General features: G+C 42.7%; 1 protein-coding gene and 1 pseudogene across 1 annotated transcript in view; one reads left to right on the plus strand and one right to left on the minus strand.

Moving 5' to 3' along the window:
* Positions 1–1,237: 1,237 nt before the first annotated feature.
* LOC122727783 lies at positions 1,238–2,118 on the minus strand (annotated as a pseudogene).
* A 6,340-nt stretch (positions 2,119–8,458) lies between these two features.
* Positions 8,459–16,978, plus strand: part of CDCP1 (CUB domain containing protein 1) — a 63,229-nt gene continuing 54,709 nt past the window's right edge. Inside the window, exon 1 of the mRNA XM_043967495.1 lies at positions 8,459–8,483. Within this exon, the coding sequence (XP_043823430.1) occupies positions 8,459–8,483 (25 nt within the window). The remainder of the gene's footprint in view (positions 8,484–16,978) is intronic.

Genomic DNA, 16,978 nt, shown 5'->3' on the forward strand with positions numbered 1-16,978 from the left:
ATGCCTGTACACATGTTGGATGAGATGGAACATGAGGCTTGTGGGCAGGAGTTTGTGTTGAATTTATTGCACATATCTGCTTGGTACTGGCTGTGCTTGAAAGAATGAAGTACAGATAGAGAGGATCTGAGGATACCAGCAAGCCCCAAGTGGTGCTGGTGATTGAGATCAGTGGTAATTCTCTAGAAACAGAGGCATGGGTGGTGGTACTTGGGAGTTCCCAATCCCTAACAGAAGATAGGAGTAGCTAGCTGAGCACTCTGCCTTCATGATGAAGAGCTGTTCTACCCTTCAATTATAAATCTGGATTATAAAAATTATACTTGCAATCAAATTACTTTAAATCATTTTACACAGCTTTGTAATTAGCCCTTCACCCACTTCCCCAAGATGGAAAACAGCTTATTGTGGTAAATAGGGGAAAGGTGGCCAAGTCTCTCTTGTTGCCTCCCCACCAGACCTGGTCTGTGCTGCCTAAATACTGCTTGATTTACTTTCTTTGGATAATGAATGAGAGGTGGTAAAGGTCTTAGAGGCCACCTGGCCCAATTTCTCCTTTCTACAGATGAGTAACTGAGGTTCCGAAAGGTTAAACAAGGTCGCACAGTAGATGTCAGAGCTGAGATTTTAACCCAGATCTTCTGACACCCAAATCCAGCCGTCTAATCTGCATTCTTGAGGACAGCTAGGTGGAGCAGTGGATAAAGCACCAGCCCTAGATTCAGGAAGACCTGAATTCAAATCTGACCTCAGACACTTGGAAATCATCACTTTGTAAAACAGTTTTCCCCAGCCAAGTAACAGCTGAAGAATCAAATCTAGGCTGAATGGTGGTATGGAGATGGGATGGGAGAAGAGCTTCCTTTCATTCTTTTTTTTTTTTTTTTTTGGTGAGGCAGTTGGGGTCAAGTGACTTGCCCAGAGTCACACAGCTAGTATTACTTTCATTCTTCACTTTTTGTGTGGTAGAGTGGGGTTATATTTTACTTCTGGAAATAAAATTTTCTCCTACCTGTTCAACCCAGAAATATTTTCCCTTCATTCAATTCAAGCAAGATTTTCCCAAGGCTCTCTGCAGCTGAGACATGGCCAGGGTCTGATAGATCCTCAGGCCTTTGGCTGGCTGGTAGTGATGGAAGTAGTACCTCTTAAGAGCTGGATAAAGACAGATAGCTTGAGAGAATGGCCTGAGCCCAGGAGCTCATGGAGCGGGTTTGCTTTCACAGGCCTGCTCCCATTACCTAGTGAGTCTGCGGATGCTGACCTTTTGGGGGGCCTGAAGATGGCTTCAGGAGGCAGCAGAGGAAGGCTTGGTCTCTGGGTAACAGGAACTCGGTGTCCAGTGGTGCTGGGCCTTAATGACCCTTTCCAACATGGAGTGGCTTCTGAGGACAGGCTGCCTTTCCCAGACCAGGGACTCCTGCTGGTGAGCAATGCCCGGCCGGCAGGTTTGGGGATGGCAGTAGGCATGGGCAGCCTGCTGGGCCTGACAGCTGGGCCCTGGGTCCAGGCCAGGCACCGACAGGGACTTGGGGGAAGTTGTAAGGTAGCTGTGCAGTGGAAGCTGAGCTGGCAACAGGTGCTCTCTCACTAAGTCCCTCTTTGCCCCAGGCTGGAGGGGTGATCCTGTGGAGGGGAGAAGACTGACTTCTTGTAGTTGGGACCACATGACCAGTGGTCACCTCCTTCTTAGAGCTAGAGGGCTTCTTCCCAGATGTGGTTAGAAGAGCCTCTCCTCTCACTGCTCCAGAGGATGGACAGGGGAGGCCTCGTCAGGTCTTCTGGGGAAGAAGCCCATTCACCCACCAGCCCTTGCTATCACCAGCACTGCCCCTCTCCTGCAGGACTTGTTCCTCCACTCAAGCTGCCAGACGGTTGGCCTTGTCAAGAGATTCCTCCACCTTCTCAGGACTGAGGGGGCCTAAACTTCACTTTAACCCATGGGGTTGTGCAGCCACTGTATTCAGGTGACTCCTGTGGGCCGGACCTTGCCTCCGTGGCCAATCAGGAACCACCAGGTCAATAACCTCTCCCTCTTCACGGCTGTCAGAAGGTGACAGCACGCTAAAATCAAGCATCACCCACGGTAAACTTTGTGTCTTCCTCTAAATTCTCCATGTTGTAGCCAGTAAGAGCAGATTCAGCTTGAGGCAGAACTCGGAGCCCCCAGGAATTTTCCCAGTGTACTTTAAACCGGACCGTGATTACAAGGACATAGTCCCTGGGTGCCAGGAGTTTACAACGCAGTAAAAAAGATAAGTTGTGTTCTCCAATCACCAGGTGTAGCAGGAGGGCTGGTCAGAGGACCCCCAATCGGTTAAGAGCTCTGGTCCAAATGATAGACCTTGAGCGGCCCATTTGCAGTTTGTAAAGGGCCTACGGCTTTGAGTGGCAGATTGTGCCCATTAAAGGATCGGGAACTTGGCTGAGGAGCATCTGAGACAAGGAGCTGGCTTTGGACAGGGGTTGCTCTTGTGCCTTCCCTCCATCTACCCATTGAGGCAGGAGCACTGACTGTGGTCCAGTCAATCCAATCCAGAAGTCATGAAGCTTGAGGAGTGAGCTCAGGAATCCACTCTGGAGGAAGAAGTCTTCTTGAAGACTAGCTTGTGTCCCTTTCAGAGATGTCCCTCTCCATCCATAATGGTGTCCTGTGGCAGAGCTACATGGCCATAGGAGATGTGGGCTTACAAACAGACTGAGAGGAATTCAAGCTTCCTGAACCCTAATCTTCCACATCAATGGAGCTGAGAAGAGAGAAAGCTTTGTGCTTGGAACTGCCATCATGCTGCTCAGACACTGAGGGAACAAAGCTAGGGAGGTTTCCCACTGGTGCTAGAGGAAGGCTCCCTGTTCTTTCTGAACAAGCATAGCAATGGCAGGATGAGGCAGAGTCTAGAAGTGGTGGAGATGATGTACACTTAGCATGGAGCAGGCCCATGGGCCCATCAGACATTGTGAGAAAACAGGAGGGGCCCTACAGTGTTAGAGGTATAAGCAGCTCCTCTACAAATGCTGCCCACCTGTGGGCCCCATCATCTTTGCACCTGGCCACTTTTACCATTGTGTGTTTGCAAGAGTACTCCCTAAGTTTATGAGAGAATGTTCTACTGTCTATCATCTTACTAAGCCATGCCAGTAAATAAATGCTTTTGCTCTTGGGTAATTATGTTCTATGGCTGAGCATTAAAAGATAAAGATACCGGTGGGGACTCACAAGCTGTGTTTTTTAGAAGTAGAGTTTCCCAGAGTACTTTGATTCTTTATTAGCCATCCTGCAGGGGACCTGACCTACGAGTGAAAATTGAGGGGCAGTACCCAAAGGATCCTACACATGATACACTAGGGAGCATGTAAGTGTCAGATAAGTAGTGCCACTCAATGTTGCAGGAATAAAGAAGAAGAAGGGATCACTTTTGGCCCAGTGGTTAGGAAGATTTCATGCTTGAATATGGTATCTGGGCCTGGTCTTGAAAGATGGCTAGAATTTCAATTCTAGGAAGAAAGGGATTTCCAGAAGGAGATAATAGACTCTGAAGTCTGACAAAGGGTTCCAGCAAGATCAGACAAAAACTGACCTATCAGAGCTAAGGGAATGAGGAGGTATACATCACGTTATTGGTGGTGATGAGGTGGAGGTGATGGTCCAAGTAGAGGCAGTATGAAGTGATCTATGAAAACAGGGATATTTTTGTTTTTGTTGTTGTTGCTGTTGTCCAGTCATTTTCAGTCGCATCTGACTCTTTGTGACCCCATTTGGGGTCTTCTTGGCAGAGATACTGGAGTAGTTTACCATTTCCTTCTCTAGCTCATTTTACAGATGATGAAAACGAGGCAAATAGGGTTAAGTGACTTGCCCAGGGTCATTCAGCTAGTAAATGTCTGAGGCCAGATTTGAACATAGGAAGATGAGTCTTCCTGACTCCAGGCCCAGCACTATATCCTTTGCCATCTAGCTGCTCCATTAGGGATATTAGAAATCATCTAATGCCAACTAAATAATTTTACAGATGAGAAAACTAGGTCCACAAAGGAGAAGGTACCTAGCCAACATCACATGGAGTAATTAGTGCTGCATCCAAATCCAAGGCTCTTTCTATGATGCTCCAGTCTTGACAAGACTCAGTATGCCACAGGCGATAAAGGCCAGTCCTTGGAGCCAGGAGGATTTTGGTTCAGGTCCTTCCTCTGACACATCCTGGCTTCTAAACCCTAGACAAGTAGCTTAAACTCTCGGGGACCACAAATACCTCTCTCAGATTATAAATTGAAGATAATTTCTGATCTGTAGCACCACAGAATTTCCTGCACAGATGCAATCACAGATCAACACCTTTGCCACAGAACAGAGAGAACGAATCTCTTTAAGAGATTGTCCCTCGGGGAAGGAGCATATATAGAAATGCATGCCTCAGATTTCTGATTTCCTAGTTGGATATAAGACCAAATTTGGGGCCAAAGAAGAGATAATGAGAAGATATATGCTCCCACTTATTTTCACTGTATAATGTCAGGCTTTTTCCATTTGTTAGTTTTTCTGAATTCTCTCTCTCTCTCTCTCTTTCTCTCATACACATGCACACACACACATATATGTTTGTATGTATGTATATATACATACATAGACAGATCTCTGGATGGGAAAGGTGGCATGTATTGAGAGACATAGGTGATATAAAAACAAAAGATACAAATAAAAGCTATTTTTAAAAGAGAGAGCTATGCTGCTATACTATTAACACCACTGTATAATTCAGTGGCATTATAGGTTAACTGGTTTGGAGGGAACCTAAACACCATTAATTATATTGTCTCCTTGGGAAGTACATTCCTTTGAAGGAATACCAGTTTTCATCCAAGTGGGTCAACTGTCCAAGAAAGGCACCAAACCCTATTCTTGAGTGAGCTCTTCCCCTGGCATTCTGGCCAATTCCTGGATTTGTCTTAGGTTTACAACATCTATTTACCACCAGTGGCAAGTGGTTCTCTCCTATGCACAATGGAGCCTTCATTACCTGTTCCTTTTTTTTTCTTTTTGGTGAGGCAATTGGGGTTAAGTGACTTGCCCAGGGTCACACAGCTAGTAAGTGTTAACTGTCTGAGGCTGGATTTGAACTCAGGTCCTCCTGACTTCAGGGCCGGTACTTTATCCACTGCACCACCTAGCTGCCCCTTCATTACCTGTTCCTAACAGAGCATGCAGATGAAGTTGGATAAAGCCAGCCTACTGTAGGAATGGAGGAAATGAGATATTTGTAATGGATAAAATGAGTTTATATTTAAGTGCTATCTAAACTAGCTGTTATTCTGTTATCAGGAAATGGAAGAGGATAAGTGATGTGGTAAAAAAAAGTTTTTAACAGTCGGTTAGTAAATATGGAAAGACACCAGGTTTTAAAGGACCACCCTTTCAGGGAGGAGACCGACGGCTGTGCATGGGCTACGCACGCCAGTCTGGCTGCTAAGCACTCCACTTCCGGGGTGCGAGCTTAAAAGGCAAGGAGAGAACAGAAGTGGGATCTCTTTTCAGCTCTCCTTGTTCACTGGCTGTGCCATAGCAGCATGTGCTTGACTCGGCTCTCCCCCCTCAAAGGTGGCCTTGGGTTTTGGTGAGTTTTATACGGAATATAGACTAAGCTTAGACTTAAGACTATTTGTTTTGTATTTCTACTTCCCTATTCCTCTAATCAACATCACCTTGTAATTTCCAAACAATAAAAGCTCTAACTAGAGATCAGAAGCTTCTTCCATTTACTAGTCTGGGAGATAAATAAGGGAAACAGTTAAAAGGGGAGGTTAATGCTCTAGTATCCAATTTTAAACCTCACAGTGACTTATTCAGGTTCATACAGCTAGCAAATAATTTAAGATGAGATTTGAAGCTTGTTCTTCCTGACTCCAAGGTCAGTTCCTATGTGCTGTGATCTTGCCTCTACTCCTGTGTGTGTGTGAGCTTGCGCACCCATTTCAAAAACACAGCTTAAGCTTGGTCTTGGGCTCATGGAGCTGAAAGAGACATTGGAGATTCTGGTATCATAGAAAAGGCCCTGATTCAAAGAACCCAAGTTCGGATCTCACCCCTGCAACAACCTATATGGTTCTGTGCACACTTAAGCTTCCTGGACCTCTGTTTCCTCTTCCATAAAATGAGGGATTGGAGTAGCTGGTCCTGAGACCTCTTACAAGTCTAGATTTATGGTCCTGTGATCTAGTCCTGATTTTTAGAGAGAGGAGCATTATTTGTCCCGAGTCACACAGGTAGTGATTACCAGAGCTGGGATTTCAACCCAAGTCCTCTGATGCCAGATCCAGCGCTCATACTGCTGTGCCAAACCACCTGTCTTGTGTGCCCAGTAATTTCTGCATGAGAACATAATGTCAGACACAGATGGAAAGGTACGATGTGCCTGGCTCTGGGTGGGGACCTGAGTGGAAAGGTGAAAGGTTTAGGAAAGAAAGAATCGATGGCCAGAGAAGCCTCTTTGCTCAGCCTGGGAAGAAGACAACTTAGAAGAACAATGTTTTCTGGCTATTTCTGGCTATTTTTTCCTCTGTAGATTTGAAATCTTCTCTTCTGCTCAAGCATCAGAGGTCCTGGTTCTGATATGAAACGTGAATTCTGTGGCTTTCTGTCATGGCCAAGAAATCAAGTTTCAGCTGGGAAGAAAGAACGCCACATGGGCTTCCCCTCCACCCTGACTAAATGATAACGCCTTTTTGGGGACTGGATTAATTTCATTAGTATATGGAATGTATCTACTACCTTCCTGCCTCTACTTCTCTGTGTGTAAGCTTGCATGCCCATTCCAGAGCCGTGTGTTAAGGTTGGCCTTGTCCTCATAAAATCAAAGACTTGGACCTGGAAGAGACATTGGAGATTGAGGAAATTCCTTGTGCCCATCAACATCTGCTATGCAAATTCTTATCTTAGAGGCTTGTTTGGGGTCCTCAGAGGTTAAGTGACTTGCCCAGGGTCATACCCCCTTGTATGTGTCAGATGTAGGACATGTACCCGGATCTTCCTAACTCTGGCTGCCCCTAATAATTTACTTACATTCTGGCCAATTCCTGAATAAGCCTTAGTTTTACAACATCCGTTTACAATCAGAAGCAAGCAGTCCTCTCCCAAGCACAAGGGGTAGCCTTCATTTCCTGCTCGTAATAGGGCATGCAAATGAAGTGGGAAATGGAGCTTTGAGGCTTATAAAACACTTTTCTCCCTATACCCCTTTGAGACAGATTGTGCAAGGATTGTTAGCCCCACTTTATTGATGAGGGGGAAGTCACAGCATGATAGCCCACAGTCCTTAACCTGAGATCTCTTGATAGGGAATCTATGAACCTGAATGGGATGGGAGTGTGCAGGAGTATGTATGTATGCATGCATGTTTGCATGCATGTATGTATGTGCATACACACATATATGTTCACTAGTCTTTAGCTAAAATTTAGCATTTCCTTCAACTTTAAAAAATATTATTCTTCAAAAATGATCCCTAGGCTCCCCCAGACCCAGAGGGGTCCATGACACCAATAAGAACCTTGATCTAGAAGGAATCTCAGAAGTCATCTAGTCCAGCTCCCTTCCTTTTGCAGCAGAGGAAACTGAAGCCCAGGGCTGTTCATGAGCAGGCTAAGGTAGCCTGGGGTGTCAATGTGTCAGGCAGAATTCGCTGGACCACAGAGCCAGTACTGTTTCCACACTGCCTCCCATCAACTGGCTTGCTCATGGCCAGAGAGCTGGTAAGCAACAGGTCTCTGGGCCATGAGTCCAGCACTCTTTCCACTAAGCCAAGCTGACTTTTCAGAAGCTGACCCAATCCCAATCCAACTTCAGGTTGACTGATTTCCTGCAGGTGACTGTGGGACAAAGTACATTTCATGAACCACAGAGAGAGCTGAGCACGCCTGCCTCTCTCCAACAGTGGTCTGCTTTCTTTCTCCCTTTCCCCTTCACTCATTTGCCCTCCTCCCTTTGTATCAGGCCCAGTACCTGAGAATAGAGTGACCCCAGAATGTGTTTTGTTTTTTTTTAGTGAGGCAATTGGGGTTAAGTGACTTGCCCAGGGTCACACAGCTAGTAAGTGTTAAGTGTCTGAGGCCGGATTTGAACTCAGGTACTCCTGACTCCAGGGCCGGTGCTCTATCCACTGTGCCACCTAGCTGCCCCCAGAATGTGTTTTTAAAAGGGAAATCTCAAAAATCTCAGCCTCAGCAGTCTCTGCCACTGATTGAGCTTTGAATCTCTCTGAACTCTCTGGCTAATTGTCCTGAGATCACTACTTAAGTCCTACCTGGGTAGCTGGTAGATAATAACAGTAATGACTGCTCTTGTTGACATAACACCTTTCTTCTGAGCGGCTTGGTGAGTATACAAACATCTCATTAATTCTCACCACAGCCCTGTGGGGGAGGCAGGAGGCAGGAGGCAGGTGTCATTATCCCAACTTTATAGACGATGCCTGCCCTGAAAGCTGCCAAAGGTGAGACCTTCACCTGTAACTTGAAGAATAGAGCTACTGTTTGGGCTCCTGACTTTTCTTGCCTCCAGAAGAGGAGTGTTTAAGACTTATTATCCAGAGTTTATCTTATTGGATCTTAGATTTAGAGTTGAAAAGGACCTTAGCATTCATCTACTCCGACTCCTTCTTTTTAAAGATGAAGAAACTGAGGCCAAGAGAAAGGAAGGATAACCTAATCAATAAGTGAAAGACTCAATATTTGAACCTGCATCCTCTGATGTCAAATATGCAGTTCTTTTCACTGAATTGGGCAGTCTTTATCTAAATGAAATGGAACAATCGGCTTAATTTTCCTTTATGATATTAATCAAGCAACAAAATGGATGAAGGTCCAACTATGTGCCAGGGAAGAGGCAGCCTGGAAGACAGGAAGCCCTGTGTCCAATTCTCACTTTGACACACACACAATGCATGATCCTGGATGAATCGCCCACCTATCAGTGCCTTAGGCAATTCTATAAGAATAAAAGCTGCCAAGAAGGTGCCGATTTGAGTCCCAGTTCAGATCTTGCCTTCTACAAGAAATCTTTCCTGATTCCCCCTTAATACTGGTGCCAAATTGAATAATTTGTTAGAGATTAATGTAAAGTTTAACACTTGGGTTCAAAAAATCAATTTTACCAGTACATAATGGGAGGGGCATAGTGAGATAGAAATTTATCTGAAAAAAGGTCCGGGGTTTTATCAGACTCTCTGATCAAAAGTGTGTAGGAGTCAACAGTGTGCTATGTGGGCCAAGAAAGCTAATGCCACTTGAGGCCATTAGCAAAAAGGCTGGATGACCACTCATTGGGCTTGTGGTGGTAGGAAATATTCTTTCAGACAGAAGATGGGCCAGCTGGGCTATGAGGCTCTTTCAAGTTCTGAGATTCTGGCATGGGTTGGGATTAGAATTTGATATTGACTGAAAATTAGCCCTAACAAATGTTGCTATGCCGGTTTCAGTGTTGGCGATCTTACCAGTACTACATGTTAGGGCAGAATTGGAAAATGGAAATTTTCTTTGAATTAGGTGTAATAATTTTAGTGGACTGGAGGATTTAATCTTGTCTGAATAATGATATTTGACACTTTTTCTAAAACATATGGAGGTTTGAAAGGTACTTTACATAGGTTATCTCATTTGAGCCTCACAAACATGTGAAATATGTATTAATATTATTCTATTCATTTTACCAATGAGGACACAAAGGGCCAGACTGGTTATGCAGTAAATATCAGAGATAGGATTGGAACCTAGGTCTTGCTTGACTCCATGACCACCATCCACTTTCTCATGTGCTAAGTTGTATAACTGTTGGGAAGAAGATTCAAATACCATTTAAAATAGTTCTTATTGCCAATGAATATCTCCCTTCTCTTCCTACGTCCCTAGCAGAGGGTTTTTACCAGCCAGGAACCAAACTTAATGAATTAAACTTGTACTTCTAGTAATATAATATTTCCTGCCCAGCAATGGCCTTGGAAGGACAATGGAAATGAACTTGAACTAAGCCATTTTCAAATGGAGGCTGAAGTAATCTGGAAGAACAGCGCATTCCATTCTTCATTTATTTTTAGTTAGCCGGCTCATGGTTTATGTTCAGTCAAATAAATAGGCAACATTTTAATAACTTGTCTGTCTCAACTAATTCCTAAAGAATGTACATCTTATAGTCACGTGTCTTGTGGTAGCTCATGTCTTGTCACACTCTTGTCCATAGGCCAGATTCTGTCTTTATATTGGTTTTGTCATAATGTGAAAGAGCACAGGCTATTTTGACAATGTCAGGTCTTCCAAAAATAATTTTAGCTATTTTTTTTCTATCATCAAGATAAGGCTCTATTATCTTTCCTTTGATTTTTCAGAGCCTGGAAATTTTTATATTTTCCAGATACTAACATGATTTGTGCCACTTCAAATTGATATAGTAGAATTACAATTACAAATTACATTGAATTTTCATTTCATGTATCAAGATTTTTTAAAACACAAGTAATAGGAATCATAATTCCACATCTATAATAAGAGAGTATGGAACATCCTCTAAGGAGTTTCTTCTAGCTCTGTATCCTATCCTAGTCTATAACCAATCAATCAACAAGCATTTAATTAAGCTCTTTGTTTATGACTATGAGGGGAAGAGGAAGAGAAGGAAGAAGGGGAAGGGAAGGAAGGGGAAAGAGAGGAAGCGAGGGAGAGAGAGAGAGGAAAGGAGAAAGAGAGAGGGGTGAAGAAGGGAGAGGGAGACGGGGAGAGAAAGAACAAACACATGCTATAGCCTGGAGTAAAGAACAATGAATTGAAAATCTGAAGACCTCAGGTCTATTCCTGATTCTTCTTCTAATTCACTGTATGATCTTGGTTAATGATTATTTTACCTCCCTGATCTCTCCTCATCTGTAAAATGAGGGAGTTAAACGATCCCTCAGAAGTACCTCCCAGCTCTGACATTGTCTGATTCTATAAGCCTGAATAATAATCTGAAGTACCTTATGAATCACCAAAGACATATTTAATTATAGTTTTAGTATTCAATGTCTTTTATTGTATTGTGATTCTTTGAAAAATGCTAATGTAGCTATGGTATAAGACAATGGTTCCTAACACTTTTGAGATAATGATCCCATTTTTATCCCCCCCCCCAATTCCATGGACTTCCAATGATAGTAGTATTTGTTAGATTTTAGTATTAGTATGCTAGTATTTGTTGATTGAAGGAAATTCGTGGTAGTTGTGACTTTAAAAGATAATGGATAGGGGCAGCTAGGTGGCGCAGTGGATAGAGCACCGGCCCTGGATTCAGTAGTACCTGAGTTCAAATCCGGCCTCAGACACTTGACACTTACTAGCTGTGTGACCCTGGGCAAGTCACTTAACCCCCATTGCCCCGCAAAAAAAAAAAATGGATAAGGGGCAGTTAGGTGGCACAGTGCATAGAGCACTGGCCCTGGATTCAGGAGGACCTGAATTCAAATCCGGTCTCAGACACTTAACACTTACTGGCTGTGTGACCATGGGCAAGTTACTTAACCCCAATTGCCTCACCAAAAAAAAGGGGGGATGGATAAAATCTTTCAACCCTTGGCTGAGAGATGATGGACTTGAGCTTTTAAAAATACATATATAGGGGCAGTTAGGTGGTGCAGTGGATAGAGCACCAGCCCTGGATTCAGGAGGACCTGAGTTCAAATCTGGCCTCAGACACTTAACACTTGCTAGCTGTGTGGCCCCAGGCAAGTCACTTAACCCCAATTGCCTCACAAAAAAAAAAAAAAAGAATCACAATTTTTACATCACCAAAATCAGATAAATGTTCATTTAACTGTTGGTGCTCTAAATACACAATCCTTGCTGAAGACAGTCAGTGGACTCTGGGAAGAAATGACCTCCAGCCATACTGACAGTCTATAAATTAAATGAAGGCAGTTATGGCTACAAGGAAGCTCATAGATTTTCCTTGGTGGGGGGGGGGGGAGAGGGAGGTAAATAAAGGATATGCTGGGATTGGTTTCATTATGAACTGAAAGGCAACCAGAAACATCATTTCATGGAATACTTGGTCATCATACCTTGTAGTGTTCATAATGAACATAAGCCAAAAGGGAGAGGTATGCTTGCCAAAAGTAATGATAATAATAATATTTATATAATGATTTGAGGTTTATAAGCACTTTGCAAATTTTATTTCATTTAATTCTCACAGTGACCCTGGGAGGTAGGTGCTGTTATTATCCTCATTTTTTAATCGATGAGGAAAATGAGTCAGAGGTTAGTGATTTGCCCAGCATCACACAACAAGTAAATGTCTGAGGCTGGATTTGAACTCAGGTCTTTCTGACTCCAGGACCAGCCCTCTCTCCTCTGTACCATCAAAAATATTTGCCATTGTCATGAAGCATGTCCAGTTCATAAATCAAACCAAGAAGGATTCTCTAAAGATGAAGTCCTCCAGATGTTCCTGTTTGCAGATGATATCAAACTCCAGGATATTCCAAGCCCTCCTAAAAGGAATCCACAATGATTCAGAAGAGTTCAGCCTAATGATCTATGCAGGAACAATTCATGCTTGGACAACTGGTAATTGGAAGAATCAGTCCACTGAACTAGTTCATCAGGAACTTTATCTTAAATTGACACTGCATATGGACCACAAGCTGGACCCAGAATTCAACAGAAGGGGAAGTATAGGCTGGATTGTGTCTCATAAACTGTGCTGGGCTTCCAAAAACCCAAACTGTTCTCTAGACCAAAAATCCCCATCTAGAGTCAACTAGAGATGTAGTGAATGGAATCCATGACTTGGAGTCAGACCAAGGTTTGAATTCTGCTTAAGACGTATACTAACTGTGTGACCTTGGGCAGGTTATTTAACCTCATTGTGTCAATTAACTCATCCGTAAAGTGGAGATGATAAAAATGTTTACCTCCCAGAGTTGTTGTGAGAATCAAATGAGTTAATATATGTAAAGAAACTAATATATGTAAACATGCATTAACACATGTATGAATGTGACTAATATTATTGTTGTTTTTATTAACACATCATTTTCTAGCAATCCTGTATGGCTCTAGCTCATGGGAGAACTAAAGTCTAGGGTGGCCTATGGGCAGTCAATGGAGAGATTTACAGCAGTCCTAAATAGACTATGGCATATCACCAATAATGATTTGTACTCCAAATGTAGGGTAAACAATGATACCCATGAGGGGGTACAAAAGGGGCTGGGTTGGTCATATGGCTAGAGTGAATCATAAGAAATGGCCTGTCCAAATACCTGGGTGCCAGTGTAGTAATGTGGAAAAACCTAGAGGAAGTCTTTCAACCCATTAAGTGGAGTTGGTATGGAAAATTCAAGGGAAAACATGGACAAGAATCACATAGGATGAGGTAGTATGGGTATATTATATTTTGTTCTGTATCATTGGCATGAATAGCCCTATTAAGGAGACCCCAGATTTATTGAAGTATTGTGGAATTATCTAATTCCTCAGACATTCTGAATAATTAATCATCTGTCACAAAAATGATTGGCAGAGTATATTATGTTTCTCTTGAGCCTGTTACTTTCCTTTAGGAATGAGCTGTTTTGACTCACTGTGACTTGCAAGATTAGTGCAGTCTTAGCCAAATGGTGTGGGATTAATACAACTTGATGATGGAAATTCACTCAGTTCTGTGACATTACCCACACCCTGGGAGTGGAAAGCAGAAGAGATATGGGAGTGGGGGTTCAATTTGACATCCCTAGGAGTAAGTACAGGTTCATTTTTTCATTTTCTGAAGTTTCTTCTCCATCCATCTTCATAAACCTCATTGACTTTCAAGTTTATTTTGATTTCACACATCAAGGTTTTGGAAAATCAAATCTTTTTGAACATTTCATAAAATATGAATGTGATATAAAATGGCCCTAAGGCACTTTACTGTGTTATCATGAATTATTTACAGTGGTCATAAACTGAATTATGTTTGTTGTTTAATTCAAATCAAAGTTCCCAACTTAATATCCCTCGGTGTTCAAAGCCAGAATGTTTTATAGGCTTCTCCTGTTTTCTGTATTTATTCCTCTGGTCTTTTTCTGCTACTTTGAACCAATGCACTTTAATTTAACCCTAAATTGAACTTAGAATCAGGCTTGGGGTCACCCAATTGGTTGTTAATAGCAGTAATAATAACTCACAGTTATATAATATTTGGTGGTTCACAAAGACCTTTCTTCATAATTACTGTAAGGTGAGCAATGCAAATTTTTATAATGAAGGCAACCTAGGCTCTGAGGTTATGATTCAACCAGGGCCCCACAGCTATGAAGTTTCCTAGTGGGCCCTCAAACCCACCATCTCTGACTCGTAGTCTAGTGTTTTTCCCTTTGTGCCACAACAGTACAGAGACAGATAATCCAAAATCCCCCAAATCCAGTCACCTGATCCCTTTTTTTTTTGTGGGGCAATGGGGGTTAAGTGACTTGCCCAGGGTCACACAGCTAGTAAGTGTCAAGTATCTGAGGCCGGATTTGAACTCAGGTACTCCTAAATCCAGGGCCGGTGCTTTATCCACTGCGCCACCTAGCTGCCCCCACCTGATCCCTTTTTGGTTGGAGGTGGCTCTATGGGAAGGGATTTCCATGCTGTGAGCCCTGACCAACAGAAGTGTCAACATGCTTGACCACTGATTGATTTGCTTGTGTGTCGGAAGTTCCTGTGTACCCAATATTAGTTTAGTCTCAGCTGTATTTAGGCAAGGAATGCAAGGGTCTACTGAACACAATCAGCAGAGCAATCTTCATCTAATCCAGGTAACTGATAAGGGGTGAAAAGGTGGGTCATAATCCAGTCTACCACTGAGTGACTGGTTCTAAGAGCCCCGTCCCACTAGTCCCTGTGAATCTATGCAGCAACAACAATTAAATGCAAGGGCAGAGACCTAGCAATCTGGGCTTTTGATCAGGTTAGCCATCTTTTGGACACCTGAGATACCTTCTGTGCTCCTCTGTGGAATTGTAGGGCTGGGGAACCACATGCTTGCATGCTTGTGAGTAATAGTGTGATTCTTTGAGTGCTATGCTCCTGCCTCACCCATGATCTCACACAGGCATCTTCTACCAGTTTAATATTTTCCTTGGAATTTCACGGACTTGTTAAGAGATGCAACCAGAGGGAAAATGTTTCTGGATGAATATTACAGTAACAGGTATTTCAATGTTTAGTTTTTAGGGATTAGTAAAGGACAAACTGAAAGATTTTTCTTAAGAACCCTTGTTTGAAGGAAATGATTAAAAAGTAAGGGGAGGGGGGCAGCTAGGTGGCACAGTGGATAGAGCACCATCCCTGGATTCAGGAGGACCTGAGTTCAATTCTGGCCTCAGACACTTAACAATTACTAGTTGTGTGACCCTGGGCAAGTCACTTAACCCCAATTGCCTCACCAAAAAAAAAAAATTAAAGGGAGGGGCAGCTAGGTGGTTCAGTGGATAGAGCACTGGCTCTGGAGTCAGGAGGACCTGAGTTCAAATCTGGCCTCAGCACTTGACAATTACTGGCTGTGTGACCCCGGGCAAGTCACTTAACCCCAATTGTATCACCCAAAAAAAAAAAAAAGTAAGGGGAAAAACTATTTGTGCCACCTATGCCTAAGGTATGTGTATTATTGAAAAAAAATCTGAAGCAACCCGAATATCCAGTGTTTGGGGAATGGCTAAACAGGCATCATAGATCAACTGAGAGAGGGAGGGAGACCTTCACCACCATGAAGACGACCAATGGGTACAATGAGAACAAATAGAAAACAAAATGTACACAAAATAATGCAAAGTGAGAGGCAGGCAGCGGAGTGAGGAATTGTAAAAGGCATCATGCTACAGTGGAAAAAGTCATGAATTTGGAGTCGGAGAGTTTGGGTTCAAATCCTCTGACTTGTCTTCAAAATCCAAACCAAAACAAACTCAAAGTAAAATTCAAATGAATTTAAATGTTTCAATCTCTCCAGCTCAGTGATTCAAATAGTCTTGCAATAAACTACAAAGACATTACCTCCACACTGCAAATGCATCTGTCCATTTGAAGTTAATTGTTTCTTTGTAAAGATCTGTTGGAAGTTAGAGACCACAGCCTACTACCCTGAAGCTTTATGGTCAGGGATGTGCTGGTAAATGTTTAACAACTGGTTCTCCAATTCTTCCCCCCCCACCACCAAAAAAAAAATCATTGACAGGGCATTCTTTTAAGTTTAATCGGAATTATTTGCATTTTCTTCATCACTTTCTTAAATCTAGACGTCAACAAAATAATAAATCATGCCCTGATTTGTAGTATTTGCCAATGTCTAAGGTGAAAATGCCCACACTGAAAAAAAAAAAAAGAAAAGAAAATGCCCACACTGAAAATGTAACTACCAGCTTCCATGAGACAGTTCAAATCAACTCCATCATACTCCTAGTGGTACTCTATTCCATTAGATTTTTATGATTAAAATACATTTATTGCTTACATTACCATTTAATTGTTTGTGTTACATTGTTAAAAATATTGGCCACAATTATTAAGCAAACATTGTATCCAGGTTTTGGGGGATTTAGAGTCTGAGATGTTTATCCTGTCATGTTACTGTTTTGAAAGCTTGTGCCTTGTCCTGGTCCTTTTTCCTATGACGAAGCAGTGACATGTAACTCTAAATTTGTCCTGGTCATTTCCTCTATGAATAAGAAATGGTACAAAGGACTGATCTGTAAAATGGGGTTAACTCTAGTACTTACATCCCAAGGCTGTTGTGAGGACCAAAAAAGAAAATGTTTGTAAAGTGATTTGCAGAACTTAAAGTACTACATAAAATGTTAGCTCTGTTAGCTATTATCTGGGTTTTTTTATGTTGTCTCCCTACCGCCCTCTCCTCATTAAAATGTAAGCTCCTGGAGGTCTTCCTGCCTCCAACCCCAGCCCTCTATCCACTGCCCAATTAGATAAGAAGCAATGGGGC

The sequence above is a fragment of the Dromiciops gliroides genome, chromosome 5, assembly GCF_019393635.1.
Source record: "Dromiciops gliroides isolate mDroGli1 chromosome 5, mDroGli1.pri, whole genome shotgun sequence".
Taxonomy (NCBI): domain Eukaryota; kingdom Metazoa; phylum Chordata; class Mammalia; order Microbiotheria; family Microbiotheriidae; genus Dromiciops; species Dromiciops gliroides.